The sequence below is a fragment of the Drosophila tropicalis genome, unplaced genomic scaffold (assembly GCF_018151085.1).
Source record: "Drosophila tropicalis isolate 14030-0801.00 unplaced genomic scaffold, ASM1815108v1 contig_463, whole genome shotgun sequence".
Classification (NCBI taxonomy): Eukaryota; Metazoa; Arthropoda; class Insecta; order Diptera; family Drosophilidae; genus Drosophila; species Drosophila tropicalis.
Genome location: NW_027172929.1, coordinates 1,276,523 through 1,301,534, shown reverse-complemented (window position 1 = coordinate 1,301,534; position 25,012 = coordinate 1,276,523). Strand labels below are relative to the sequence as shown.

Genomic DNA, 25,012 nt, shown 5'->3' with positions numbered 1-25,012 from the left:
GCACATAGGAACTATTTAATTTAAACCATGATTTTTACACTTTTATTTTAATTTTATGTACAGATTCATGCAGAATGTTTAAATTTGAATTGGATTTTTATTTTATGGGATTGTGGGTTACCACAGGTATTATTATTATTATTCTTTAAATACAGTGACTTTAAAGAACTAGTGAAATACTAATATTTTGCAGCATTCATAGGCGCTAAGAATTTATCGATATATCGATAAAGCTTCTGCAAAGTTCGGCGGTGTGGCGCTGCTTGTTTTTCCACGTTTTTTTCCTTATTGGTTTTGCATGTCTTCTAAAATATTATTCACCTGCAATAATATCTAGAGAACATTTAGAAGCGGTTAGTGGGTGTGTGCTCAGTCGTACTGGTGGTCAGAATTGAAGGTGCGTGTGTACTGCGACCGGCGAAACGTGTGTACTGTGCCCAAGACGGTATCAAAGAAGAGAACAACGCGTGTGTGAGAGAGAACTAAAACGACTAAAAAACGACAAATTAAAAAATGGAGGTACAAAAACTTACGGAACTGTTGCGTGCAACGATAGATCTGAATCCTGAGCAAAGGAAGGCTGCCGAGGATCAATTGGCCCAAGTAAGTGCAATACAGTTTTTTTTAGCTAAAATGCATTCTCACCCACACACGCAAGCACGCAAACACCTACCTAACCCCCATCTCGCTAGCCCGCCCACAAGCTCAGCTGGAAAGTTGCGGTTTCTGAGGTGGCGCCATCATCTCGTTGACCAAAACCATGTGCTTTTTTTTAATTGTTCGCATTTAACCTACCTACTACTATCTCTCTCTTTCACTCTCACTCTTTCGTTTTTGAAACAAAATTCATTTGAAGTGGGAGCCCATTACCGGGCGGGGGGTAGAGAGAAAAAGTTTTGCGGCAACAAGTATCTGGCGGCAGCGGGCTAAGACCGAGAAATGACCAGAGAAATGAGAGAGCCAACGATGAAACGGTAGAAAGGGAACGGGAGAAGGGCATAGTGACTACTTTTACTGTTGCAATTTCTAAGCGTGTGTGTGTGCACTGTGGCCCTAAATTATTTGAATGATTTACTTAGCCTCTAATGAAACATTCTAGTCAAAATCTTTTTGATTTAACCCTATCATCTCATAGCTGATGAGATCACTCGTCAACAATTTTAATTAGCCTAGTCCAAACATGAGAATTTCCATCATAAATATAAACAATTAACCAATAGTTTTTGTGTCACTGTTCTGGCAAAGCATTGACTCAGCTTAGCCACAGCCGAAATCGTTGTCCGCCCTTCCCTTTTTTTTTTTTTTTTTTTTTGTTCAAATGGTTAATTAACTTTATCAGCATTTATAGAAAATTGTTGTCGTCGTCGTCGGCGTGGTCGATGGGGCTTTTGGGCTATGATTCTGGGATTGTGTTATGAATTTAAATGAATTCTAAACACCTGACCCGACCCAACTCCCTACCCCTCCCACCACGTGTTATTTACTTTGCTGTTATTTGAATCTTTTTTGGCTAAAACCCTCCGCCACCCACACGCCACAAGCATCTCCACTTACAATTTCTCCAGCTGTGTAAACATACAAAAATCTATTTAGACTTTTATTTCTCTCTCGGCATAACATCTATCCCTCTTTTTTTTTCTACCTCTCCCTCTCTAGATACACAAAATCATTGGATTTGTGCCGACCATATTGCAAATTGTTATGCAGAACACATTGGAGCAGCCGGTACGTCAAGCTGCTGCTGTCTATTTAAAGAATTTGATCAATAGCAGCTGGTCGGATCATGAGGCAAAGCCAGGCGAACCGATACCATTCTCCATACACGAACAGGATCGAGCCATGATACGTGGTTCCATTGTAGATGCGATTGTTCATGCCCCTGAATTGATTAGGTGAGGAGTAATTTGCTAAGAAAAAATATCAACCATCAGAAGATTCAATTTACTAATATTCTACCTGTTTTCTCTTACTTAGAGTTCAACTCTCTGTGTGCGTTAATCACATAATTAAAGTAGATTTCCCTGGAAGATGGCCACAAGTGGTTGATAACATAAGCATATATTTGCAAAATCCCGATGTGAATGGTTGGAATGGTGCCTTCGTTACCATGTATCAATTGGTCAAAACCTATGAATACAAACGATCCGAGGAACGTACCCCATTGAATGAGGCAATGAATTTGCTATTGCCAATGATATATCAGCTGATGCGTTTATTGACTAGCCAGGAGCAGCAAACGGAACAGACGGTGCTATTGCAAAAACAAATACTCAAGATCTATTATGCATTGACACAATATAGTTTACCATTGGATTTGATAACCAAAGAGGTATTCTCACAATGGATGGAAGTATGCCGTCAAATAGCCGATCGTCCCGTACCAGATTGTTCGCATTTGGAGGACGATGAACGTACCGAATTTCCCCATTGGAAGGTCAAGAAATGGGCTCTACATATTATGGTTCGAATGTTTGAACGGTGAGTGGAATAATTAATTTTACTTATGTATACATATTCAATGTTAAATTCAAACTTATCTTATCTTTTTCTTTCTTTTCTTTTATAGTTATGGCAGTCCTGGAAATGTTGTTAGCGAAAAATATCAAAAATTCGCCGAATGGTATTTACCTACCTTTAGCCATGGTGTCTTGGAGGTACTACTAAAAATTCTAGATCAATATCGCGGAGGGGTCTATGTTTCGCCACGTGTCCTTACTGATGTTCTCAATTATTTGAAGAATGCGTAAGTTTCTATTGATTCTAATTATAAAGATCAAACTATCATTATGCTATGTTAATCATTTATCTTCTAGTGTGAGTCACGCGTATACGTGGAAGCTAATTAAACCCCATATGGTTGCTGTCATTCAGGATGTGATATTTCCCGTTATGTCATTCACTGATTCCGATCAAGAGCTGTGGGAAAGTGATCCATATGAGTATATACGCTTGAAGTTTGATATATTCGAAGATTATGCGACACCCGTGCCAGCGGCACAATCCCTGCTGCATTCGGCTTGTAAGAAACGCAAGGGTATCCTGCCCAAGGCTATGAGCACGATAATGCAAGTGATCACGTCACCCAATGCGGATAATAAGCAAAAAGATGGCGCCCTCCATATGATTGGTACTTTGGCGGAGCTACTATTGAAAAAGACTCTGTATCGGGATCAAGTTGAATCGATGCTAACCACCTATGTGTTTCCGGAATTCCAAAATCCGGCTGGACATTTAAGGGCACGAGCGTGTTGGGTCCTTCACTACTTCTGCGATGTCCAAATCAAGAATCCCGAAGTTCTGCGCGAAATTATGCGTTTGACAACCAATGCCTTGCTAACGGACAACGAGTTGCCAGTGAAAGTTGAAGCGGCCATTGGCCTGCAAATGTTCCTATCGTCCCAGGAGAAGGCACCCGAATATGTTGAAGGACAAATTAAAGAAATCACCAAGGAACTATTGACGATTATCAGAGAGACCGAAAATGAGGATTTAACGAATGTTATGCAAAAGATCGTATGCACGTTTACCGAACAATTGTTGCCTGTAGCTACAGAAATCTGTCAGCATTTAGCAACGACATTTAGTCAAGTATTGGAATCTGAGGAGGGTTCTGATGAGAAGGCAATCACAGCCATGGGTCTATTGAATACCATAGAAACCTTATTGAGTGTAATGGAGGAACATCCAAATGTTCTGATCAATTTACATCCAATTGTCATTAATGTGGTGGGTCATATATTCCAGCATAATATCACAGGTAAGTTTTAAATCAGTTTGCCCCGAAGATTTCTTTATTTTTTCTATTTGTTTTGCAGATTTCTATGAAGAAACATTTTCTCTGGTCTATGATTTAACTTCTAAATCGATTTCACCCGAAATGTGGCAAATGTTGGAGTTAATCTATCAGGTTTTCAAAAAAGATGGAGTCGATTATTTTATTGACATAATGCCAGCATTGCATAACTATGTAACAGTGGATACACCAGCTTTTCTCTCTAATCCCAATCGTTTGCTGGCAATTTTGGATATGTGCAAAACCGTAAGGCGATCATTAAATATAAGAATCATTATCAAAGACATAAATTTATATATATAATTTATGTCAACAGATGTTGAATGGCTCGCCTGGTGAAGATCCTGAATGTCATGCCGCCAAAATAATGGAAGTCATCATTTTGCAGTGCAAAGGACAAATTGATTCTGTTATTCATATGTTTGTTGAATTAGCTCTATCGCGCTTGACGCGAGAAGTTCTATCTTCCGAATTGCGCACCATGTGCCTCCAAGTTGTCATTGCGTCACTCTACTATAATCCCCAATTGTTATTATCCATTTTGGATAAGATGTCACAGCAGAACAATGAGCCAATTATATCGCATTTCATTAAACAATGGCTACACGATACGGATTGTTTCCTGGGGTAAGTTGGAAACTATTGTAGAAGCTTTTCTCTATAATTTTACGATCCAATTTCAGTATTCATGATCGAAAACTGTGTGTTCTCGGCCTGTGTACGCTTATCTCATTGGGTGATGCAAAACCTCAAGTACTGAGCGAAGTTGCCCCAAAGATAGTGCCCTCACTGATTCTTCTTTTCGATGGCCTAAAGCGCGCCTACGAATCCAGAGCACAAGAGGAGGAGGAAGAGGAGAAAGAAGAAGATGGTGATGACTGCGAGGGTAAGAAAAAAAAAAACATATAGTATGGCTTGAGCTTTTTAACATTTATCTATATAAATATTCTTACAAATTCGCAGAAGCACTATCCAGTGATGAAGATGATATGGATGAAATGGCTCCAAATTATTTAGATAATTTGGCAGAATTCGCCAAAGCGAAGGGCGCCGAATCTGGTTTCGAGATTAAGGCCGAACTGAAAGACGATGATGAGGATTCTAATGATGAGGCAGAAGAGTCTTTGGGTGATCTTAATGAAACGGGTCTTGAGACATTCACAACGCCAATTGACGATGAGGAGAATGACTCTGTCGTTGATGAATATTGGACATTCAAGGAGGTTATTACAGGTAAAAAAGATCATATATATATATATATATATGGAACGCATAGAATAATTTGAAATTGATTCTTTTGTTTATTTAGCACTTTCCGCCCAAGATCAGGCCTGGTATGCGTTACTTACCTCTAATCTGACACCAGAGCAGGCTAAGGCTCTGCAGGATGTTGTTGTCACTGCAGATCAGCGCAAAGCCGCCAAGGAATCAAAATTGATTGAAAAACAGGGTGGCTTTGCCTTTCCCCAAACAACTGTGCCCACTTCATTCAAATTTGGATCTTAACTGAGAACTTTGGCGATAGTTTAACACCAATAACAACAACTACAACGTACATCGAGACTTGGTTTGATTTTTGACTTGATTAATTGTTTTTTCTCATAATTCTTTCCACACAAACGATAAAACATAAAAAACACAAAAAAAAAAAAAAACAAAAACTACGAAATGTTAAATGGCTGTTAAGGCATTCTCTGGATTTTCGTACATTCTGTTGTACAAAAAAACAATACGCAAAGCATGCTGCAAAATATATACATATTATATTTATTTTATAGATATAGAAATTTATAAAAAAAAAAAAAAAAAAAAACACACACACACACAAAAAAAAGAGAAAACGACAAAATGGCCGGAATAACTTCGGCCGGGTCAAAGTTTGTATACCCTTGTAAATTCTCGTTTGGACCGATCAGCTATACTTATACAGCAAAGGGCTTTTCTCAATAGAACAATTTTTATTTGGATCTATCGTTCCTATAGGAGCTATGTATATGACAATGCATTAATCCGATCGCATTTTCCGATTATTATTATTATTTTCTTTTAATTGAGAGATCAATTTGTGTGTACAGTCGGATATTGTCGCCATTAAAACATTTTTGAACTTTTTGAGTGCTTATTGTTGCAAGGGTATTCAAAATACACACATGCACCTGTAGGATAACTTCGGATGGCCGAAAAAGCTATATATTCACTATATATTCTAGCATTTTTCTGACTTTGATACCTTATGGTATTCAAGGCACTTTCTCTTTCACTCGGCATGCAATTTTAAGAACTTAGATAATATACCAAAAACTTATCAATAAGAATATATTTGTATGTATATGATATACTAGCCCGATCTGGATCGGACTAATCGAAACTATTTTAAAACCCCTCGATACTAAATTTGATTCTCTCAAAATCTCCTAACAAAAAAAAAACTAGTTAATCCAATTTGATTGATTTTTTTTCTAGGGATACATTCCTTTGAAAACTGTAACAAAAATTTATTTGCTCATGGCAAAATAGAGAAGACTACTTATGGCTATAATAAGCCTTCTTGCTGAGTATGGTAGAACTTTCTGAAAGGGTATACAGACGGGAAGAGTGACTAAAAGAACACTTTTTTTCGAGCAACCACACTACGCTAAATTGTTACGATTATAACATTTAAGTTGCAGAGTCCATTTGTAAATCATTGTAAAATGTAAAAAAAAAATTCTCATAAAATGAGGCCCAAAGTCCCCTGAAAACTTCATTATAACTCCTAACCTACCTTTCTCATTTCTCCCAAAGCAGAGAGAAGTAGAATTCAACACAGAGCATTTCACTTTATATACACACATGCACACCATACACACATAAATATATATATATATTTATATACATACACACGTACATATATAGTTGTACTAGATGGAACGATATTTTTGAAAATAAACAAAAAGAAAATAACTTAAAAATTAATTAGTTCAACAATTTTGTTTTAAAGACACATACATAATATGTGGCAACAAACGTTTTTTTCCTTTTTAAATCATGTTTCTGAATAATTTTGAAACATTAAAAATCTGTTTTTTTTTAATTGATAATTGTTTTGGTATGAATGTTTCAAATAAGCGCCAAGAATGAAGTTTCAGTACTGATAAACGATATTTTCAAAGGGAGCAAAGTTAAGAGGACTATCGTTTACTTTTTCTGTTACCCAACACTGTTGCTCATGTGCACATCTCTATTTACTTATAACAGCTGAACGGCGAGGTATCTGTCATTTTATTTTTGTTTTTGCCTAATTTAAATGAAAACTTCAATATTTTAGATGTCATTCTCCAGCAAATTGCTGCAGCAGAGCTGCCGCCTGTGGCAGAGTGTAAATTCCACTTGTCGCTTCCACATGTTAACCCGACCGGCAGTAATTTCCAACCACATCAATTGCAACAATAAAAGCAACCAACTGGTTCCTTCCACAACAGGAGGACCTGGAGGATTATTGTTACCTTTCAACAGCCTTTTACAGCAAATAGCCGGCTTTAAGGTGAAAGGACGTCTCAAGAGACGTTGCAAAGATTGCTACATAGTTGTGCGACAGGAGCGGGGTTATGTCATCTGCCCAACGCATCCGCGCCACAAGCAAATGTCTATGAAAAAGCGCGATTATAAATCATGGATATTGACTCATGCCACACAGTCGAAAGAAAGGGGGTTCTGAATAAAAAAGGCTTGGCATTTTGTTAAAATTTAATAAAATTTAGAAAGAAGATAAACCGCATTCAATTATTGACATAAATTCGCTCCCATCTTTACCAACACTTGATAACGATTAGACAAGCGGTTTGCAACCGTGACTTCTAAGGTTGTCACTATTATCTGTCACTAACTGTGACTTTAATTTTGTGATTGCCCATCGCTATTGTCGGCTGGCTTCGACTTTAGTGTATTTTGTTTATCTGTGGATTTCGATTTTCTCGGTCGAGCAGCAAGACTGTCTGTTGGGGCCTCGGCTGATAAAAAAATGACCGCACACTTTATTAATGTGCTGCGTCAGGCCTTTAAGACATTCGACCGGGCCAATCACAACAGCTTTCAGGCAAATCTCCAGCAATTGAAGCTTCTGACAGATGAACTAACATACCGCGATTTGGATCTCAAGGAGGAACTGTTTCGCAATGCCGCTATTGGCAATGTTGGACGTGCTCCTTGCACATATATGCATATCTTTGAGGATGAACGGTTTTCGATGAGCCTATTCATTGTGCGTGATAGCAGTTCCATTCCCCTGCATGACCATCCCATGATGTATGGCCTTCTTCGTGTTATTTGGGGTCAATTGCATATTCAAAGCTATTCCCAGCAATTGGAACCTCATGAGCCTTTAACCTACGAGAAGCATCCTTCTATGGTCAGGGTATTAGCTGAGCCAACATGCCTAGCCACAGTGGAATCACCCACAATTTTGCTTACTCCGCGCAAGCGAAACTATCATCAGATCACACAATCCGTCACCCCAGGTGGCAATGGAGTGGCAGCGTTTTTTGATATCCTAAGCCCACCCTATGATGCCAATATTCCCTTATATGGGCCACGTCGATGCCGTTTCTATCGCCCCAAAATCTTGGATGGCAATGAGGTGCAATTGCAATGCATACCGTCGCCCCTTAGTTACTATTGTGATATGCTCGATACGCCGGAGACGATTCTGGACTGTGGTTTCCGTTGTGCTGCCGAAGCGTGTCCAGGAGGAGGAACAGATGGAGGGGGAGGAAGTGGTGGTACAACGGCACAAGGACAAGGACATGCCTCCAAAATACAGTAATATTTATCATGGGAATCAATTTAAATCTGATATTCTTTTTTTTTTTTTACATTGTTTAACTTATTTAATCTCTATGCTACAAAAAACAAATTAGGCGACAATTGCCAAGCATTTTCTGTGTTATTTAAATAAAAAAAGAAATTTGCCTTTTTTTTATTTAAATGTTCAATTATAAAGATCAATCGTTTACTTCCATAGGATTTCTGCTCCTGGTTCTGTCAGCATGAATAGAATTTGTACTTTAGAAAGATAATTATCAAGAAATTTTAATTATGTTCAAAGACTGTTCATTATATTGCACAAAATTCAAGGTGGATTTGTCGATTTGTGCGCTTATAACTAATTTACGAATCAAAATTTGACTTGAAATATATAGTTTAAGGTATTAATAGTGTACAATTTATGTTCTGCAAAACATAAAATTGAATTGTTCATCTTTTCGCAATATTCTTAACTAATCACATTAATCGTTATCTTCGTTTTGATAAATACTTTGATTTCTTCTTTTAAATTGTTTGGGACTACCAAGCACAGCAGGTGTCGCCTCAACCTTTGGCTTATCCACAGACACATCCTGAACATCTTCATCTTTATTTGGTTCATCGGGCAAATCTATGACATTCTTATCGACATTTGCTGCCTCTGTATCCTTTTCATCATTGTCGCCTGCTATGGGAGCTGGCAAATTTAAATTCAATTTCCTTTTCGATGGTGTAACTATTGAATCGCCTTTAGTTTCTTCTAATTCTATAATTTCATTCGTTGATTGCTCTAGTCTTTCTTCTTCCTTTTCGAATGCCATCATCGATGGCAATTGCTTACCGTTGGCCAGAAGTGCCAAGCAAAGAGGATCATCTATTCCCAAAAGAGCACAAAATTCATTACATTGAGGATTCAGCTGAGGTGTAGGTTGTTCTATGTACAATTGTTTATAATTCGATTGCTCCAAAGGATCGTACGCCTTGGAAGTAATTTGGAAATTCTCAGGTATTCTCAGACTGCCAAATTTCTCATGGATTATGGCCAATTCTTCTGGAGTCGGTGTAAAATTAAAACGTTCTGTAAGCTCTCCAGCCTTTTTACCAGGCAAATAGTAATAATTTTCCTTGACTGAAATCAAATGATTCGTGGTAAGGAGTATAGACAACCATTCTGGATCATATTCTAAATAAGGTTTGCCCTTTATAGGGTTGCTTGGTAGGTCAAGAACTTGAAGAAAACCACGTCGAGGCAGACATTTGTCCAAAGCTAAGAATTTTGTTGTAGTGACAGGCAATTTGGGAGCTGAACGATTATCTCTGGCATCGTCATCATCATCATCACTATCGCTGCTGCTGGATGAGGAGCAGGAGGTTGGTTTAGGCTGATGCGGCACCAAAGCAGCAAATTTACAATGTAAGTGGGCTGCAAACCAATATTCCGGCCTAACTGCCTTTAGCAATTCTTCAAGCGGCACACTACCTAATTTGCCAGTTTCCATATCGTCTGCAAAGAATGGTTTTCTTTTCAAGAGATGCTCTTTGTTGCCGTATTCGTAAATTCCTGTGGGCCAATCGTGTGACATGAATATATCCACCTTTCCCGACAACTGTTTTAGTCGAAACACCTCTAATTGTCGCACATGATAGACACTCCGACAAGTGCTCTCCGTATAGGGTGGAAATTCATGGTGACCCCTTAGAAAGTCGTGACCTTTGTAAATGCCACTGATGCCAGCTATGCGAAGGCCATTAACTTGCACCACCCCAGCATAGCCAAGATAGTAGATATTGGGTGCTACCCATCCACCATAGGGTAACTCTTGCAGGTAATTGGATGCTTCGTGGTTACCGCCAATAAAAATGGTCAGCACAGGAGCCACTAGTTCGCCGCTGTAGTATCTGGAGAAAGACAGAGCGAGAGAGAGAGAGAGAGAGAGAGACATGGCGCAGTGAGTGAGATATACTATGAAACTGTTTTGTTGCATTGCTCACTTGTAAAACGTGCAAATGTCCAAATACTTCTTGGGCACCGCCATAGTTTGTAAGTCCTTCAGATTCCTGGTGGATTGAAAGTCGCCGCAGCATAGAAGTAAATCAATTTTAATCTTCTGCTTATTCTCAATGCCCTCTATTGTGTTATAGATACGTTCCAACTCGCCATGAGCACATCCTTCTATGGCAATTTTCATGATTTTTCGCTAATTATTTGTTAATATTTGTTTTGTAAACAAAAAGGAAGCCCGGCATAACAAAGTGTGGGAAAACACGCAGCTAGCTAGAGACGTCATTTTTTGTTGTTGAAATATATGGCGCCACTGTGCACGTCTGCAAGTGAGTTATCGATGACTATCACTGTACATAGACGATAATAATTTATCGATAAACAGACAGCCTTTTGCACCATCTCTATCCGGCGTCATCTCTGCAAATTTTAACGCCAATTTTTCTTGGATTTGATTTGTGTCAATAATTAATTACTCGAAATTAATTAATTCTTCGAAAGGCAAATAAGTTGCGAAATGGCTGCATCTATTGATGGCGTATTGCCTAAGTCTTTGCAAGAACTAGTTAAGTCATCAAAAGTTCTTGTTGTGGGAGCCGGTGGCATCGGCTGCGAGGTGCTGAAAAATCTGGTCCTTAGCGGTTTTCTTGATATTGAAATTGTGAGTATTGAATGCACATCTGAATCTGTTTTTCAAAGAAATTGTTAATAATTCGCTATGTTCGTCTATTGCATAGATTGATCTAGATACAATTGACTTAAGCAATTTAAATCGACAATTCCTATTTCATCGGGAACATGTGGGAAAATCCAAGGCAAATGTAGCCCGTGAAAGTGCTCTAAGTTTTAATCCGGATGCCAAAATAATTGCCCATCATGATAGTGTAACATCGTAAGTACACATGTACATATATATTAATATACATATTATTATTATTTGGTAAACCAGATCAGTTTAAAACAAATAAGCCAACCGGTTAATTGATTGATTCTTTTCAGCGCTGATTATGGTGTGAATTTCTTCAAGAAATTTAATGTAGTTTTGAGCGCCTTGGATAATCGTGCTGCCCGCAATCATGTTAATCGCATGTGTCTCAATGCAGATGTACCACTAATTGAAAGTGGAACCTCTGGATATAATGGTCAAGTTGAGTTTATTAAGCGCGGGCTAACGCAATGCTATGAGTGTACACCAAAAGAAAAGCAACGTAGTTTTCCAGGATGTACTATAAGGAATACACCATCGGAACCAATACATTGTATTGTATGGGCCAAGCATTTGTTTAAGTATGCTAAAAAATCAGACCTAACCTTAAAATTACAATTAATAACTTCTATTTTCATTTTTTAAGCCAACTTTTTGGAGAATCGCAGGAAGATGAGGATATATCACCGGATGCAGCCGATCCAGATGCCAAGGATAAAGAAGATGATGCTAAGGAAGATGAAGCTAATGAAAATAAAACTAATGAAAATGAAGTTAGTGTAAACAAAGCTAATGACAATGAAGCTAAGGAAAATGAAGCTAATGAAAATGAAACTAAGCAAAATGAAGTTAGTGTAAACAAAGCTAATGACAATGAAGCTAAAGAAAATGAAGCTAATGAAAATGAAGCTAAGGAAAATGAAGCTAATGAAAATAAGGCTAATGAAAAAGGTGCAAATGAAGGTGACGTTAAAGAGCAAAAGAAAGAAGATAAAGAGGATGATGGCAACATTGTACGGATTAATACCCGTCAATGGGCAAAAGATTGTGAATATGATCCAACTAAATTGTTTAACAAATTTTTTAATGAGGATATCAATTACTTGCTTCGCATGTCGAATTTGTGGAAATCTCGTAAGGCTCCAACTCCAATTGAATGGTCGTCTCTACAGCCAGTCGAGGGCGAAGTATCTGAATACGGGAAACAACATCATAGAATTTGGTCTATAGGAGAATGCTCTCAAATTTTCGCAAATACCCTGAAAGACCTTAGTTCGGCGTTTCTCAATTTAAAAGGAGATGATACTTTGGTCTGGGATAAAGATGATCAACCGGCAATGGACTTTGTTTCAGCCTGCGCTAATATACGTTCGCACATCTTTGACATAGAGAAAAAATCTCGTTTTGAGATTAAATCTATGGCTGGAAATATAATCCCAGCCATAGCTACTACGAACGCAATTACTGCTGGTTTGTCGGTGATGAGAGCATTTAATGTCCTTCAAGCCAAGTGGGAAGATTGCAAATCTGTGTATGCTCGACTTCGCACAAATGGCCGAAATCAGTTCCTCGTACCGGATCTCTTTTTCCCGCCACCCAATCCTAATTGTTATGTGTGTGCAAGTGATCCGGCCATCATTCTTAAAGTTGATACGAAACGTGTTACCATTAAGGATCTTCGTGATGAAGTATTAATCAAAACACTAAACATGGTGGATCCGGATGTTACTGTCGATCGAACCGGTTCAATTCTGCTTTCCTCGGAGGAAGGCGAGACCACGGAAAATGAGGGAAAACTTTTGAGCGAAATGAGTGTTGTCGATGGCGTGATATTGGCTTGCGATGACTTCCATCAGAATTACAACCTTAGCATTATCATAAATCACTTCGATGCAGACAGAGATGATAATCTATTCGAAGTTGTAGCCGATAAAAGTCAACTGCAACCAAAGGATGAAAATAAAGAAAGCGAGGATAAGCCAGTGGAGAAGAAGCCATCTCGCAAGCGCTCTGCCAATGGTAATGAAAGCCCAGATGATGGACCCTCCACTTCAAAACGATCACGACCCGATCCTGAGGAGGACGATTGCATGGTCATTGAAGACGACGATGATGATGTGGTTATCACCACGCCTCCCGATAATGATACGGAGTCAAGTCCTTCTGCGAAGGAGCCAGCAGCAGGCTGTAAGCGGAAAGCCAGCACAGATATAACAGAAATTTTGGACTCATCTGATGAGGAAGATGACGACAACACCCAACCCAAAAAGACCAAGCTGGATGATACTCCTTCTGAGGTCATAAATATCGATTAAACATTCACATTCTCAAAATAATGCAAACATGATTTATAAAATTTGAATAAACCCAATCGATTTTTTTGAACTGTATTAACAACTTTGAAATAGCAATTTCTTTCAATCATTAAATGTATACGATATAGAAAAAAATGTTAAATTCGAGTCGAAGAAAAAAAAAATCCAATTAGTTTTCAAATATTTGAATATTGTTCTCCCACTATTCTGTAAACATTAACATTGTCATCACTGCCACACAGCTGGTATGTACAAAAAATAGGGGCTTAACAAGCAACATACGATAAAAGTGAATAGTGGGCACTGCAAAAACAATCAAAAAGGCAAATAGAGAAAAATTCTCGGGGAGAACCGAACAGAACAGAAACAGAAATCCGAGAGTTAACAAACTCAAAACAAACTAGATAAATATAAATTAAAATCAATATTTAATTTGAATTGATTTCGGTAAAAGCGAGATTCGGTTACAAATAATGACCGAAGTGCGACGCAGAAGGGTAGAGGATGAAGCAGCGCTCCATGCTGGTGAAGCAGCGCTCGGTGGAGGTGGAGTTTCTACTGGAGCTGGAGAGAAACGCAATTCATCGGCGGCTGATTCCTCTGATCATGTAAGTCAACGTTTTTTTTTTTTTTTTTTTTTTTATTAGAGAGACACAAAGGCAAATGACTGAAATGTGGAGCAGGCCAAATTCCTTTCCAATTCCATTTGCATAATTCAGTGGAGCGCAAAAAAAAAAATCAAAAAAAAAGAAACCAAGAAAAACGAGAAAAAAAAAAAAAAACAAATTATTTGTATGTATTCCAATTCTCGTATGCGTGTGTATGTGTGTGAGTGTGTTATTGTTATTTTCTGACGCACAAGCAGGTGGGTGAAAGAGCGAGAGAGCATAAAGAGAGGCTAGAGAAAATCCAATAACAACAGAGATGCACAAACCAACCCCCACCCTCAAACCACCCACAGTGCTGTAATGTAGCGCCATTATGCCCAACATACAAAATCCAATTAAGTCCACTTACATTACGGAAGCATTCGGCTTTTCTATCTACCTCTCCCCCCCTTTTCCTTATTATTATTAATCTCTCCTTCCTATGCCATTCATCCTTCATTCATTCCTTGGCTCGATCTGTTCCGGATGGTCTTTGATAAGCTTGCCATCTCTTTTCCCCCAGTACCATCGCCTTATCAGAACTCGACTCACAATGTTGGCAATAAACACGCCACCAGAGAAAAAATACTAGTAATTTTCAATATACCGACTTCTATGTACTCTATAGGTTATTCAGCCTATAAGCTCTAAAAATATTCTATACAAAAGTTGATTAATTTTTTATTATAAATGACCTCAGCATGTATCATCAAAATTTATTAACTTTTTATGGGCCCCTACCTGTGGTTGACAAAGATTTTAATATACTCGAATGTACTCTATAAAAAAAACTAAAGGGTAATCATCAGCCAACAACAAAAAACACAGGAAAATGATAAAAAGTCGCGCAAAAATTTATTCGTCGGCGAGGAGAATTTTTTGGATAAAACAAAATGTTCAGGTTGATTGTATTTGTTTGTTGTTGTTGTTGTACTATACATTCGCTTTTACGTATCTTTAGGAGCTGACTGATTATAAAGTAAGTGTATGTACATATGTACATATATGCAATATTTTGTTGTCCATTGCCAATGGACTTTGAATTTAAACCGTAATTGCGAATAGAAACAATTTTTTTGAAAAAAAAAATCATTCTAAATAATTTTTAAATAATAAAGCAAAGCAGAAAAGCTGTTTAAAATTTCAAATTATTAATGTTGGTCAGGAATATCTATCATATATGTATACATATACATTAATACAAGTGTCTGATAAGGGTATAGAAATATGTATGTACACACATATATACACTGTCTAATGCAATATATTTAATTCCATATGATTCTAGGTCGATTCGGAAGAAGAAAAAATTCCAGAAGAGAAATTTGTTGAAGAGTTGGCCAAAAATTTGCCACAAGGCACAGATAAGACGCCAGAGTTATTGGATTCTGCTTTAAAGGATCTCCCAGATCGGTATGTACTAATGTGTGTGTGTGTGTGTGTGTGTGCGTGTAAACACAAAAATAGAAAAAAAATACGCTAAATGAAATGAAATTCCAAAAATATTTCATCATCATCCGACACAGCAGACAGCTGTGCACAATACGGATACTACTTATTTACATTTGTACATAACACATTTCATTTCATTTCATATGTATGTATGTACATATGTACATATATTCACTTTGGCATATTATTTGTTTTCATATTGGCAGATGGAAGAATTGGGTCATTCGTGGCATATTTACATGGATTATGATTTGTGGATTTGCCCTAATCATCTATGGTGGACCATTGGCCTTGATGGTTACGGTGAGTTCTTAATGGTTCACTTAATCACTGAGAGAGACAATCCCCTAAATATAAAGCTTTGAATCCATTTCAGACTTTGCTTGTGCAGGTGAAATGCTTTCAGGAGATTATCTCAATTGGTTATCAAGTGTATCGCATACACGGTCTACCTTGGTTCCGTAGTCTCTCATGGTATTTCCTATTGACTTCAAATTATTTCTTCTATGGCGAGAATCTTGTTGATTATTTTGGTGTAGTAATCAATCGATTGGTGAGTAGAAAAAGCAATAGTGAATTAGAATTGGGGTCTTGAACTAAATTTCAAATTTCTTTTCTTCTATAGGAGTATCTAAAATTCTTAGTTACCTATCATCGCTTCCTATCGTTTGCGCTTTATATAATTGGCTTTGTATGGTTTGTCCTGTCGCTGGTCAAGAAATACTATATCAAACAGTTTAGTCTATTTGCCTGGACTCATGTTTCATTGCTGATTGTTGTTACCCAATCGTATTTGATTATACAAAACATATTCGAAGGCCTTATATGGTTCATAGTGCCGGTATCGATGATTGTTTGCAATGATGTCATGGCCTATGTATTTGGCTTCTTCTTTGGTCGTACACCGCTCATTAAGCTGAGTCCCAAGAAAACCTGGGAGGGTTTCATTGGTGGTGGCTTTGCTACAGTGCTATTCGGTATACTCTTCTCATATGTATTGTGCAACTATCAATATTTCATTTGCCCCATACAATACTCGGAGGAATTGGCGCGCATGACCATGTCTTGTGTGCCAAGTTATCTATTTACTCCACAGGAATATAGCTTAAAATTGGTAAGTGTAAAATATCATAATGGATTATTAATTCCTGTTTTAATGTTTTTCTTTTTTTTCTTTCCAAACAGTTCGGCTTGGGAAAGACCTTGAATATTTATCCCTTTATATGGCATTCTATTTCGTTGAGTCTGTTTAGCTCAATAATTGGACCATTTGGTGGTTTCTTTGCTTCCGGTTTTAAGCGAGCTTTCAAGATCAAGGTAAGCAAGCAACTATGCTTAGTAATCATTTTAAATGGATAAATTAATAAATTATCGATTTTGTTGCAGGACTTTGGTGATATGATTCCCGGCCATGGCGGTATTATGGATCGTTTCGATTGCCAGTTTTTAATGGCAACATTTGTTAACGTGTACATTTCCAGTTTCATAAGAACCCCATCGCCGGCCAAGCTCTTGACCCAGATATATAATCTAAAACCAGAGCAGCAATACCAAATTTATCAATCCCTTAAGGATTCTCTAAGCGAAGTGCTGACCTAAACTATAAATACTTGAAAACTAAACAAATATTAGTTTCCCACACATTTAAAAACATTTAACTAAAAGAAGATTGTTTGCTTTAATTCAGCAAAAAGAAAAAGAAAACAAAAAATTTTAGTTTAATCGAGCCAAGAGGAGGCGGCAGTTAAATATTATGTTTTTTTTTTTTTTATTTTCGTCGTAGCTTTTAGTTTAGATACTTTTGTTATTAATTTTTATGATTATTTTAAGTGCAATCCAAAATTTGTTTATTGAGCGATTCCATTAATCTAATATCTAGGGTCTAAAGCATACGAAACAAACCAGAAAACAAAACAAAAAAAAATCAATTAAAAAGAATTTAATTATAATAATTAATATATATATATAAATATATATATATATATATATATCTATGTGTGCGTGAGATGTTGTTAGTGAATTTATATAAAAACTTAACTACTATTAATGTAGGAGACAAGGATGATGTGTAGACGAAAGTGATTAGAATACAACAATTGAAAATTCTAATTACAAATTTTAGTCAAAGACCGAAGCATTTTAAGTTTCTAATCAAACAAACCCAATAAGAACAACACCAACAACAACAAAATACGTAAAAAAAATGAGTTAAGTTTATCGAAAAAGAAAGAAAAGACTTTTTGTTTTTATTATATTATTTCGCTTATTTTTGTGCAATACAAGAAATGAAACAAAAATGAATATATATAATGATATATATATAAATTCTTTTTTATTTGTATTCATTATTTTCTTCAATATGTTCCTTTTTAATTAGAAATATACTACATACTTAGTGTTAGATTGAGTCATCAAATATGTTTTACGAGTTAAGTGTACAAAGATTTCCCATTTGAACGAGAAAAAAAAGTAAACTAAACAAGAAAAAAATTTGAAAAGTAAGAAACACTAAAATCCTCTTCAAGTCTCTCTATTGATGTTATACAAAATATATATATACATATATATATAAAACTGAATAATCAAGTAATTTTATTGACTTCATTTCTAATTTTAATCTCTCTCTCTCTCTCTCGCAGCCTATGCGGTGGCTTAGTTATGATTTACTCAATCTATGAAACTGTTCTCTAATTCAAACTCCGACGTAGGCGGCGTTTCCCCCACCAAGCAATGTTGAAAGGAAGAAATCCATCGGTAATAATGAAAAGGAAAAAACCGTTTCCCTCTCTCTCTGTCACACACACACTCTATCTTTGGCACTTAGAGATAAATTTATCTCACTATGATACTTTATGGCACTTTTTGTTTATCTGTGTAGCTGGTCAAGTCAATAGGCTTGGTCAGGAGTTTTGGCATTAACGAAGTTCGTAAATCTTCAGTGTCTTCACGCTTTAGATCAAAGTATATTCCTCGATCACGAGCATCATTCAATAAGGCACGCCACATATCCACCGACTGCAAGTAGACAAATTGTTTTATAATGAATATCGTTTCGGAACTAGTTAAGTTTCGGTGAATTATGTTTACCTGCAAATCATCAAAGTTGCCGCATATAATGAGGCATCTTTTTGCCCTGGTTAGGGCCACATTTAGGCGCTGATAGTTTGTCAAGAAGCCGCAGCCACGTGTTCGGGCATTCGATATGACTATAATATCCTGTTCCATGCCCTGATACGAATCCACAGTCGTTGGTATAATCTTCATTTCGCCGGGTATCAGTTCACTCAAGGCATAACACTGACTACTATATGGCGATATGAGACCATAGTCAAATTTCTTGGTCGACATGTGCTTATTCATTTCGATTAAAAGATTAGCCACAAAGCGAGCTTCTTCATTATTTCTTACACTTCGACTACTCATGCAATTTGTGTCTTGGGTAAAGCTCAAATTGATGACACAATAGGGTATGAGCGGAGATTGAGTCCGGCGTAACGCGCATGGAGAATTGACCAGCTGATCCTCGTAGAAATAACGATTGGGCCAACGACATATTTCCGGATGCATACGGTATTGCATGCTCAATTTAAAGACTTTCGTATGGACCAAGTGGGAGCTACCGGGCTTATCCAAGTGATCATTGAGACAACGCTGGATGCGATCAAACATCGAGTTGGCCAACCCAAAATCTTGAGCTTTCTGCGATATAACAGTTGCCGGCAATTGTTGGGTATCGCCGACTAGTACCAAATGATTAACCGCAAAACGCAGGGGCAACAGGGTCCAGGGTTCAGTGCATTGGGTGGCCTCATCAATAATGCATATATCAAAATAATTAATGAATCGAGACAGTTTCACACAAGATGACAGTGTGGTACAAACGATATTGGCTCTACGTACACACATTAAGGATATGTCAAATTCTTCGCGTTGAGTTAAACGCGGATTCAATTGATCCTGTATGTGACGGCATTGTTTCTCTTTCTGCTCCAATTGCTGTCTGAGTCGAGCATTTAAATTCGTTTGGTCTCTAATTTCTTTGATTTCCTTCTTCAATTCGTGCAATTGATATTTCAATTGCTCCAACTGTTCGGCATTTAAACGCTGAAGTTTCTCTTTTTTGGCCTGTTCCAGTTGATGTTCGATTGACAATACTCGTGTGTCATTGGACATTTTTTCATACCAACCAAATCGAAGAATACCAAACTTTTCTCGTGACATTTTTTTCCTTATATTAAATAAATATGAGACAATATTATCGACAGCCGTATTCGAATGGGCACAAATGAGTATTTTGCGATCGCGTTTGTTTGTGGTGTCACCGTAAAGACATTGCAAGCACAGATTGGATAGAACCATCGATTTGCCAGTGCCGGGTGGACCCTGAATTAGTGTAATACTTGCATTGCCATCGTCTATCACACGCTGGCTGGTCTGCATCACTATATCACGCTGATGTTCGCTGACATCGTAACGGTATCCCTTATATGCTGACATTGGTTTTGTCACCCTTTGCACATGCTCACTGGGTGTGAGTATGCGGTGAAATAATGGTGAACAGCCCAAGTGAGAGATTGCCTCAAGAGCTCCCAATTCCACACGCAAATTGTCAACCACTGCCCGAGCGGTTAGGGTTTTTATTTCACTCAATTTCTTCATAGGGATATTGTTTTTTAAAATGCGAAAGACAAGTTCCGTGGAATTTTCTAATTGACAGAAAATAGAACAAAAATTGAATGTTACAATCTGTTGAAATAGTCTTCATCGTCATTTGCTTACCCGATAATCTTTTGACTCCACTAAGGCAGGCAAATACTTCCTGCAATTTATTTTCATTAGACAGTGTACAGAGATTGTGCCATGGCATTTTGTGGTTGGCTGAAATATATTAATTTCGTTTAAAAATTGCTGCATTATTGACGTTGTCGCATTTATAGATCCTACTTCTCGTATAAAGCATATAGCTTTCATTTTCATTAGTGAAACTTTTTAGATAGACTTCAAAACTAACTGTAGACTGTTTGTAATCTCTCTCAATGGTCGTTAATAGCTCCAGTTTCATCAGAGGCACAAACGTTCTTGGGGGCAAAAGAGAAAATAAATTCATCAATAATTGTTTCTTTGTTGTTTTATTCCTGTTCCGAACTTACTCTTTGTATTGTCGATAGGTTTTGAACTCATTTGGTATGGGGACTAGGACGTCCGACTCGGCTACTACATCTGCACTTCGTACCTTCAACCATTCATTGCACCATTTCAAAATCAAACCTATATAGTCGTTGGATCTCTTTCTCTTGTTGTACAAATCCAGTGACCATTGTCTTCTATCCTCATAAACACTAGGATATTGCTTAAGCGCGTCTTTATGAATTTTTGAATTGGTACTATCAAGAGCCTCGATATACTTAATCTGTGGAACCAAATTGAATCTCACATGCCGCTCACTACGAGCCTGCTTGTCCAGCTGTTTACGTAATTCAAATTCTCTTTCCATGCTGGCAAAGGTCACTCGATTGCAAGTTTTTTGACTTCGGGCAATGGCAGCATCACGACGTTCGGGCGGCCGTCTGGCGACAACAGATGTGGAAGCGGTAGCGGTTGTGGATGCCGCAGCGGATGTAGATGCAACACTGGATGTAGGTGCAGGAACAGATCTGGCTGCGGCAGCGGATGTGGATGCGGTAGGCACATAGGCATCATTGGCTGCTTGTAATTGTTGACAAAACGTATCATTACTGTCACGGCGAGGGCATGGCGGAGGGGGAGTCTTAGGGGGCAGTTTGGGTTTTTTCGCGGGCGGGGTAACTTCAGTTGATGAACTTGTTTCGGTTAGAAAGGCTCCTCGGTTTGTATGATTCAGTTTGGGCACTTTGGTATTGTTGAATTTCCGCTTTTGAGCAGTGGAAGTTGCCTCCTCCTCAGATTTCTTATCGTCGGCTAACTTCTTAAGTACTTCCTTTCGGTTTTCTCTTAATTTTTCATCATCCTTTTTTTTATCCTTGCTTTTTTGGTACCATTTTGATTTCATTTCAGCCTGACAATCCAGCGATCGTTGACGCTTAAGAATCTTATCCTTTGTCGATGGTCCTTGCGCAGAGACACCGCGTAGCTTACCGCGCCCAGTGGGCAAACATGGTGCATCTATGACCACAAGACTGCGTGGCCCACTCGAATTTGGTGGTGTGGTCTCTTTCTGTTCTGAGCTAGAGCTGGTTTTCTTTCGCACTTCATTTGACTCCTTCTCTTGTGATGGCGACTTCTCTTTGGAATGTGGCCTCATTGCGGACTGATTGCCCGTGGTTTTGGAGTCCTTTTGGACTTTATTCAACTCCTTTTCCTTTACTGGCGATTTCTCTTTAGAACGTGGCCTTATTGTGGACTGATTGCCCGTGGTTTTGGATTCCTTTTGGACTTTATTTAACTCCTTTTCCATTACTGGCGATTTCTCTTTAGAACGTTGCCCTATTGCGGACTGATTGCCCGTGGTTTTGGAGTCCTTTTGAACTTTATTTAACTCCTTTTCCTTTCCTGGCGATTTCTCTTTAGAACGTGGCCTTATTGCGGACTGATTGCCCGTGGTTTTGGAGTCCTTTTGGACTTTATTTAACTCCTTTTCCTTTACTGGCGATTTTTCTTTAGAACGTGGCCTTATTGCGGACTGATTGCCTGTGGTTTTGGAGTCCTTTTGGATTTTCCTTAGCTCTTTTTCCTGAACTGGCGATTTTTCTTTGGAACTTGGACGTATTTTAGACGGATCGCTTGGGAGTTTGGAGTCCTTTTTAATTAAATTCAACTCCTTATCCTGTACTGGCGATTTCGCTTTGAAACTTGACTGTATTTTCGCCTGATTACTTGTAGTTTTGAAGTCAAGTTCTTTTATTTTCTCAACCAGCGTTTTCCATTGTTCGAATAGATTGTCTCCGTTTTGCATTAACTCTTTACGGGCAGACACGGATTTGGAACGTTGACGTTTAGAAAGATCCCCCGAAGAAGATTGAGGTTGTTTTTCAGTGCCTTCACGTGAAGAAACGGTTTTTCTTCTTTTGGCTTCTTTAGATGGTTTGTGAGCCGGCTTATGTTTTGATCCAACTGAGTCTTTGCCAGAACTTGTTGGTGACTTATAGGACTTAATAATGGGCTTCAATTTCTTGACCGCGGCGGCTTCGATCGATGTTGAAGGCATGTCTTTGGAGAAATTCCCATCAGAAGTAGATTCCTTTTCGGTACAGACATCCACCATCATGTCCTTTATTTTATCTTCTGTTTCTAGCACGTCATCGCTCTTTTCAGTTATCTGTTGACGTCGTTGGAATAAAAGTGGTTCCTCTGCCAGTGCATTTTCTCGATTTAAACAGGCATTAATCTCTTCCTCCATGGAAAGATTTTTTTGGCGACGAGTATAAAGAATAGCGTCGTGCTCATTACTAAACGCACCATGTTGGCCAATGGATTTCAACCAAACAGCGCAACGCCGTATTTTGGGTATGGTAGTCTTTTTTGTAGTGTCATCTTCTAGCGAAAGTATATATGTAAGTTATGTAGTTTGGTTTTTTTATAAAAAAAATACTCACCCTTATTCACTCTGTGATCCACAGACTGAGAATCTTCGCTGCTACTACTATCAATGCGCATTCGATGATTAGGGCGTAGTAACTCAATATTATCATCGTCATCTGTGTCCTCCCCTTCATCTTCCTTGTCCAAGGGATACGCTTGTGATAATTCCATTTCTATATCGGCATTGTTTTGTGTCAACAATTTTGATGACCAATCGGCAACTTTATTATAAGACTCTATATCATCATCTTCTATGACAATGATCTCATCTTCATCCCATTCGGGAAAAACATTTGATGCTGCTAAAGATTCCTCGTGTTTAACTTTTTTTCAACAAGGAAATCATCATCGTCATCAAAATCAAAATCAAGTTCAAAATCATCATCCAAAGCCATTTCTTCTTTCATTCCCTGTAGGACCACTTGAGACATAGCCATATTTTCGTCATAGTCGTCCTCTGGAGGAGATGGTGGAAAACTAGGTGGTGGATTTGAAAGTGAGCGAGATGGCGCTATTGCCGGTGGGGGCATTTCTTCTCCTAACACAATACGATCACCATCGTGCATCAGTTTGTTATTAGTAACTGCTTTGCTGCTTGTTGTAGACAATTTGTTATAGACATATGGATTTAATTGGAGTACAGTGTCTAAAATTTGCTCATCCGGTTTTCCGAATATGTCTTCAATATTATTGCTCACTTGGCTTACGCCTTCCGCTTTAACATCAGATAACTTGGGTAAATGTATTCTGCTTGACGTGGGTACTTTTTTTTCCACCTTCTCTGGGATCTCCTGTTTTATATAATTTGGCAATTGCTTGGCCAAATTAAATTCTACATCTCTGTTACCCCTTACATCAGGTCCTTCCGGTGGCAATGGCTCGGTATTATCATCGTCGGATGTTATAACGATCTCTTCACCGAGAATTACAGCTTTCTTTAATTTGAATACCCCATGCCGAGATGGCACTGGATATTCGGGTTCTTGAATACTCAGGCTAATCACGTCTCCTTCGAATGCAGGTTTCTCTTCGGCTTCGATGCGCACACCATTGTGAAAGGCTCCATTCATGGCATTCTGTTACGCAAATGTTTTCATTGATAGAATTCTCTGCACGATTTATTTTTTGTGATCCAACTTACCATAGATATTAGCTTCACTCCTGTACTACTAATTATGATTTTCATGTGTTGCCGTGAAAGATAATCGTAGAGCTCATTAAGGACTATATTGCAACTGGAGTGACGACCAATTATGTTCTCTCCGAAGGACAAGAGGACTCTGTTTTTTGTGGTCACATGCTCCAAGTACCAATCGTCTCCGCCCGCTAGCTCCTGGCCATTCGCGTCACCTCCGTTTAAAACCATTTTAACTTCTTTCAGTCCATCAAGAAAAGAACGCTAAGTCAAGGAATAATACAACAGGTCGTTGCATCTCAAATTTCAGGGCTGAACAGTCAGTCATCTAGCGATTGAACAATCACGAAAGCCGTGATTTAAACAGTTTTATATTGCATTTTCAGAATAACCTCATTTAAAAGGTGAAATATATCAAATAATAGAAGGATAATATGAAATACGGATTTAAAACAATGTCTGGTAGAAAAATATTTAAAATCCATTGATTTTTTACCAATTATAATCAATCACACTTATCGAAACAAGCAACAATTATCGATAGACGTGGCAGGCGCGCGAAAATTTCACAACACCCGCGGAGTAAAAATCGTTCACCAAGAATTGATTTCATTACAATACCC

General features: G+C 38.0%; 8 protein-coding genes across 9 annotated transcripts; 5 read left to right on the top strand and 3 right to left on the bottom strand.

The window, feature by feature from the left end:
• The first annotated feature begins 226 nt into the window (after positions 1-226).
• On the top strand, positions 227-6,748 carry msk (importin-7 msk). Its single transcript, XM_068286782.1, has 10 exons — positions 227-603; positions 1,657-1,892; positions 1,975-2,478; positions 2,567-2,743; positions 2,814-3,757; positions 3,816-4,039; positions 4,110-4,420; positions 4,477-4,679; positions 4,757-5,026; positions 5,103-6,748. Exons 1-10 carry the CDS (start codon positions 514-516, stop codon positions 5,297-5,299), a joined length of 3,156 nt encoding a protein of 1,051 aa, XP_068142883.1. The 5' UTR covers positions 227-513; the 3' UTR covers positions 5,300-6,748.
• A 238-nt stretch (positions 6,749-6,986) lies between these two features.
• mRpL36 (mitochondrial ribosomal protein L36) lies at positions 6,987-7,545 on the top strand. The gene is made up of 2 exons (XM_068286975.1): positions 6,987-7,042; positions 7,101-7,545. Exon 2 carries the CDS (start codon positions 7,101-7,103, stop codon positions 7,488-7,490), a length of 390 nt encoding a protein of 129 aa, XP_068143076.1. The 5' UTR covers positions 6,987-7,042; the 3' UTR covers positions 7,491-7,545.
• Positions 7,546-7,699: 154 nt separating this feature from the next.
• LOC137574466 (2-aminoethanethiol dioxygenase) lies at positions 7,700-8,770 on the top strand. Its single transcript, XM_068286789.1, has one exon. It carries the CDS (start codon positions 7,794-7,796, stop codon positions 8,592-8,594), a length of 801 nt encoding a protein of 266 aa, XP_068142890.1. The 5' UTR covers positions 7,700-7,793; the 3' UTR covers positions 8,595-8,770.
• Positions 8,715-10,855, bottom strand: ldbr (lariat debranching enzyme). The gene is made up of 2 exons (XM_068286788.1): positions 10,568-10,855; positions 8,715-10,474 (listed from the first exon to the last, which is right to left on the bottom strand). The coding sequence occupies exons 1-2, from the start codon at positions 10,762-10,764 to the stop codon at positions 9,058-9,060; spliced, it is 1,614 nt and encodes a 537-aa protein (XP_068142889.1). The 5' UTR covers positions 10,765-10,855; the 3' UTR covers positions 8,715-9,057.
• A 112-nt stretch (positions 10,856-10,967) lies between these two features.
• On the top strand, positions 10,968-13,673 carry Uba2 (Ubiquitin-like activating enzyme 2). Its single transcript, XM_068287326.1, has 4 exons — positions 10,968-11,238; positions 11,315-11,469; positions 11,577-11,864; positions 11,930-13,673. The coding sequence occupies exons 1-4, from the start codon at positions 11,095-11,097 to the stop codon at positions 13,596-13,598; spliced, it is 2,256 nt and encodes a 751-aa protein (XP_068143427.1). The 5' UTR covers positions 10,968-11,094; the 3' UTR covers positions 13,599-13,673.
• Positions 13,674-13,909: 236 nt separating this feature from the next.
• Cds (CDP-diacylglycerol synthase) lies at positions 13,910-18,279 on the top strand. Its single transcript, XM_068287328.1, has 7 exons — positions 13,910-14,206; positions 15,534-15,658; positions 15,904-16,000; positions 16,074-16,250; positions 16,323-16,811; positions 16,883-17,014; positions 17,084-18,279. The coding sequence occupies exons 1-7, from the start codon at positions 14,072-14,074 to the stop codon at positions 17,294-17,296; spliced, it is 1,368 nt and encodes a 455-aa protein (XP_068143429.1). The 5' UTR covers positions 13,910-14,071; the 3' UTR covers positions 17,297-18,279.
• Setx (Senataxin) lies at positions 18,053-23,572 on the bottom strand. 2 transcript variants are annotated; one of them, XM_068287320.1, is made up of 6 exons: positions 23,269-23,572; positions 20,848-23,206; positions 20,642-20,775; positions 20,477-20,575; positions 18,785-20,403; positions 18,053-18,712 (listed from the first exon to the last, which is right to left on the bottom strand). In XM_068287320.1, the coding sequence occupies exons 1-6, from the start codon at positions 23,423-23,425 to the stop codon at positions 18,548-18,550; spliced, it is 4,533 nt and encodes a 1,510-aa protein (XP_068143421.1). In that variant the 5' UTR covers positions 23,426-23,572; the 3' UTR covers positions 18,053-18,547. The 2 variants fall into 2 exon arrangements, with proteins under 2 accessions (XP_068143421.1, XP_068143420.1); XM_068287319.1 differs by having other exon boundaries at positions 18,054-18,712; positions 20,848-23,209.
• LOC137574873 (uncharacterized) lies at positions 23,416-24,689 on the bottom strand. Its single transcript, XM_068287332.1, has 2 exons — positions 24,396-24,689; positions 23,416-24,330 (listed from the first exon to the last, which is right to left on the bottom strand). Exons 1-2 carry the CDS (start codon positions 24,618-24,620, stop codon positions 23,557-23,559), a joined length of 999 nt encoding a protein of 332 aa, XP_068143433.1. The 5' UTR covers positions 24,621-24,689; the 3' UTR covers positions 23,416-23,556.
• Positions 24,690-25,012: the final 323 nt, after the last annotated feature.

Coding starts and splice junctions, on each gene's coding strand:
- msk (XM_068286782.1), top strand. CDS start 514: ATGGAGGTACAAAAACTTACGGAACTGTTGCGTGCAACGATAGATCTG. Junction 604..1,656: donor CCGAGGATCAATTGGCCCAA/GTAAGTGCAATA, acceptor CTCCCTCTCTAG/ATACACAAAATCATTGGATT. Junction 4,680..4,756: donor AGATGGTGATGACTGCGAGG/GTAAGAAAAAAA, acceptor ACAAATTCGCAG/AAGCACTATCCAGTGATGAA.
- mRpL36 (XM_068286975.1), top strand. CDS start 7,101: ATGTCATTCTCCAGCAAATTGCTGCAGCAGAGCTGCCGCCTGTGGCAG.
- LOC137574466 (XM_068286789.1), top strand. CDS start 7,794: ATGACCGCACACTTTATTAATGTGCTGCGTCAGGCCTTTAAGACATTC.
- ldbr (XM_068286788.1), bottom strand. CDS start 10,764: ATGAAAATTGCCATAGAAGGATGTGCTCATGGCGAGTTGGAACGTATC. Junction 10,475..10,567: donor GACATTTGCACGTTTTACAA/GTGAGCAATGCA, acceptor GTCTTTCTCCAG/ATACTACAGCGGCGAACTAG.
- Uba2 (XM_068287326.1), top strand. CDS start 11,095: ATGGCTGCATCTATTGATGGCGTATTGCCTAAGTCTTTGCAAGAACTA. Junction 11,239..11,314: donor GTTTTCTTGATATTGAAATT/GTGAGTATTGAA, acceptor TCTATTGCATAG/ATTGATCTAGATACAATTGA. Junction 11,865..11,929: donor TGGGCCAAGCATTTGTTTAA/GTATGCTAAAAA, acceptor TCATTTTTTAAG/CCAACTTTTTGGAGAATCGC.
- Cds (XM_068287328.1), top strand. CDS start 14,072: ATGACCGAAGTGCGACGCAGAAGGGTAGAGGATGAAGCAGCGCTCCAT. Junction 16,812..16,882: donor AGGAATATAGCTTAAAATTG/GTAAGTGTAAAA, acceptor CTTTCCAAACAG/TTCGGCTTGGGAAAGACCTT. Junction 17,015..17,083: donor AGCGAGCTTTCAAGATCAAG/GTAAGCAAGCAA, acceptor ATTTTGTTGCAG/GACTTTGGTGATATGATTCC.
- Setx (XM_068287319.1), bottom strand. CDS start 23,425: ATGGAATTATCACAAGCGTATCCCTTGGACAAGGAAGATGAAGGGGAG. Junction 23,210..23,268: donor GGATCACAGAGTGAATAAGG/GTGAGTATTTTT, acceptor TACTTTCGCTAG/AAGATGACACTACAAAAAAG. Junction 20,776..20,847: donor ACCTATCGACAATACAAAGA/GTAAGTTCGGAA, acceptor TTTGCCCCCAAG/AACGTTTGTGCCTCTGATGA.
- LOC137574873 (XM_068287332.1), bottom strand. CDS start 24,620: ATGGTTTTAAACGGAGGTGACGCGAATGGCCAGGAGCTAGCGGGCGGA. Junction 24,331..24,395: donor GAGTGAAGCTAATATCTATG/GTAAGTTGGATC, acceptor TTTGCGTAACAG/AATGCCATGAATGGAGCCTT.